General features: G+C 54.0%; 1 protein-coding gene across 2 annotated transcripts in view; it reads right to left on the reverse strand.

Moving 5' to 3' along the window:
• Positions 1 to 1,137, reverse strand: part of STMN2 (stathmin 2) — a 38,376-nt gene extending 37,239 nt beyond the window's left edge. Inside the window, exon 1 of one of the 2 annotated variants that reach the window (XM_005878190.2) lies at positions 746 to 1,137. In XM_005878190.2, coding sequence (XP_005878252.1) covers positions 746 to 764 — 19 coding nt within the window. In that variant the 5' untranslated portion in view covers positions 765 to 1,137. Of the gene's footprint in view, positions 1 to 645; positions 680 to 745 lie in introns of those variants that run through there. The other variant, XM_014549370.1, reaches the window with a different exon arrangement.
• Between the last annotated feature and the right edge of the window lie 1,217 nt (positions 1,138 to 2,354).

Genomic DNA, 2,354 nt, shown 5'->3' on the forward strand with positions numbered 1-2,354 from the left:
TGCAGGAGCCCACCCGAGCCCTGCAAGCCCTCCCGACCTCCTCCTTCCCCTCCCTTCCCCAAAAACAAAGGAGCTGGCTCCCCACTCCCCCACCCCCGGCACCGCACCCCAGGACTAGCGGTTTCTCCAGCCCCTGAGACAATAAAATCTGCCCATTTGTTCTCCCCCACCCCTCGTCTCCACCCATCTTTCAGACAGCCGAGACGGGACCGCTTTGACTTTGCATTTTTCTTTCTCCCACCCCCTTTCTCTCCCTCAATTTCTCCCTTTCTCTCTCTCTCCCCTTCCTTCCTTCCTTCCTTCCTTCCTTCCTTCCTTCCTTCCTTCCTTCCTTCCTTCCTTCCTTCCTTCCCTTCTCTTTCTTACTAGATGAGAGATAAGGACGTTACAAAGCACTTTCCAAAATTCCCCTTAACCTCATTTAAGGCAAATGTTAAAGGTAGCCTCCCCCCCGCCCCCCGCCGAGCCTTAATTTTAATGATTAAGCAACATAATGATTCCCTACCCAGGGGGAGGCAACTTACCTGCGTCTACTTCTAAAAAGAAATTCTTAGCTTTAGGTTTCCAAGGGCCCTCCCTTCCTCTTGGCTCTCCCCAAACCCCCAGCGTGCGCAGCCCTCCCCGGTTCCGTGCTACCCTTCGTGCCTTTTTGTCTATAAAACATCTCCGAATGCCTGCCAAGCTCCAAGGCAGAAGGCGAGGGTGGGCTCCAGGTCAGGCTCGGGGCGGCGGCGCGCTACCTTACCCATCGCTGTCTTAGCCATTGCAGGGAGGTGCAGACGCGGAGCGGCGGCGAAGGCGAGGGGTCCGCGACGGCAGCAGAGAGCGCGAGAGAAGACTGAATAAGGCACTGAGTCTGCAGCGTGGGACCGAGCGAGAGAAAGAGCAAGAGGCAGGAGCCCATGAATAATTATCACCCAGAAGCTCACGCAGATTGGCTCCCCAGGTCCCCTGACATGACTCGCGCAGAGTCAGAACCTCCGAGCATTAAATATTGATTGGCCAGTGGTGCTGGAGTACAAAGTAGCAGAGTGCAGTTTGAAATGGAAATCAGTCCTTCCCCGGCGGCTCCCCCCGTTCCGGGGCCCTGGTAGTACAGTCCAAGTAGAGTGGCGCCTGAGCCCAGAGGGCTCCTTGGAGCTGAGAACTGGGCTGTGCCCACCTGGGAACCAGGACGCGTGACCCCATTCACACATGTTTCTTTGCACAAATTAGTCCTAATCCAGGGAAAGGGACTCCGAGGCGGAGAAGTCTTCCCAACCTTTTGCCGCTGGAAACATCTGTCTATCTAAACGCTGCTTTCACTCGTTTGTCTCTTCTCTTGGCCTCTGGCCTTGTCTTTGGTAGATTCTAGTCTCCCAGGGTGACCCCATGTCCTCTCTGGTGGCCACTCAGAGCAGAACTGCAGTCTTGCCATTTGTCTCTGGCACAGCTGGGCTCAGACACTCTGGCCTCTTGAGGGTCCCTCGGCAAAGCAAGGCCTGATGCTTTCTGCTCTTGGCACAGAAGGAAGGGGCTGTGTGGGAATAGGGACAAGTAGCCATGGTCCACCTGGCAGCCTTGTGGAAGGGGAGGAAGGTTCGCCTCCTGGGCCTGTGTCGGTCCCTCGGCAAAGCAAGGCCTGATGCTTTCTGCTCTTGGCACAGAAGGAAGGGGCTGTGTGGGAATAGGGACAAGTAGCCATGGTCCACCTGGCAGCCTTGTGGAAGGGGAGGAAGGTTCGCCTCCTGGGCCTGTGTCCTGTCCATCTGGTGACAGGCAGAACCAGGTTGACTGGGCGCCCTGAGCATTGGAGGAGCCAGAGGTGGGGGGCTGCCGTGCTGGCCTGGAGAGGATGGATTGCACGGCTGACACCTGAGCAACACGTCCAGGTCTCTAAGGAGAACCCTCCCCACTGAAGGCCGAGGACACAGAAAAGGCAGGGTCTGAGAGCCAGACTCCATCGCTATGGGCCAAGGAAGGATGTGTTCGAGTTTCTTGTTGAGCAGCATGGTATGCAGGGATCTCTGAGACCAATCAGAAAAAAATGACTTTTCATTACAAATGGGCATTTATTCATTCACCCCCAGTCACTTACCTAATATCATTCATTAATTCATTTATTCCCACTGGACTCACATAAATATTCACTGAGCACTTACCAAGCCCTAAGGAAGGATACAGCTGTGAGAACGACAGTAAGACTTGTTGTCATGGAGCTTTGAATCTGTTAGTAACACTTCCGTGACTTTACTGAGCCTCCTCTAGTCTAGATCCACTCAGAAACTGTGATTTTGACACCTGACAATAGGCAAAGATTCACTGGAAGCTAAGAGAATAGTATAGCATAGAAATCATGAACATGTACAAAACCC

The sequence above is a fragment of the Myotis brandtii genome, unplaced genomic scaffold (assembly GCF_000412655.1).
Source record: "Myotis brandtii unplaced genomic scaffold, ASM41265v1 scaffold55, whole genome shotgun sequence".
In the NCBI taxonomy this organism is placed as follows: Eukaryota; Metazoa; Chordata; class Mammalia; order Chiroptera; family Vespertilionidae; genus Myotis; species Myotis brandtii.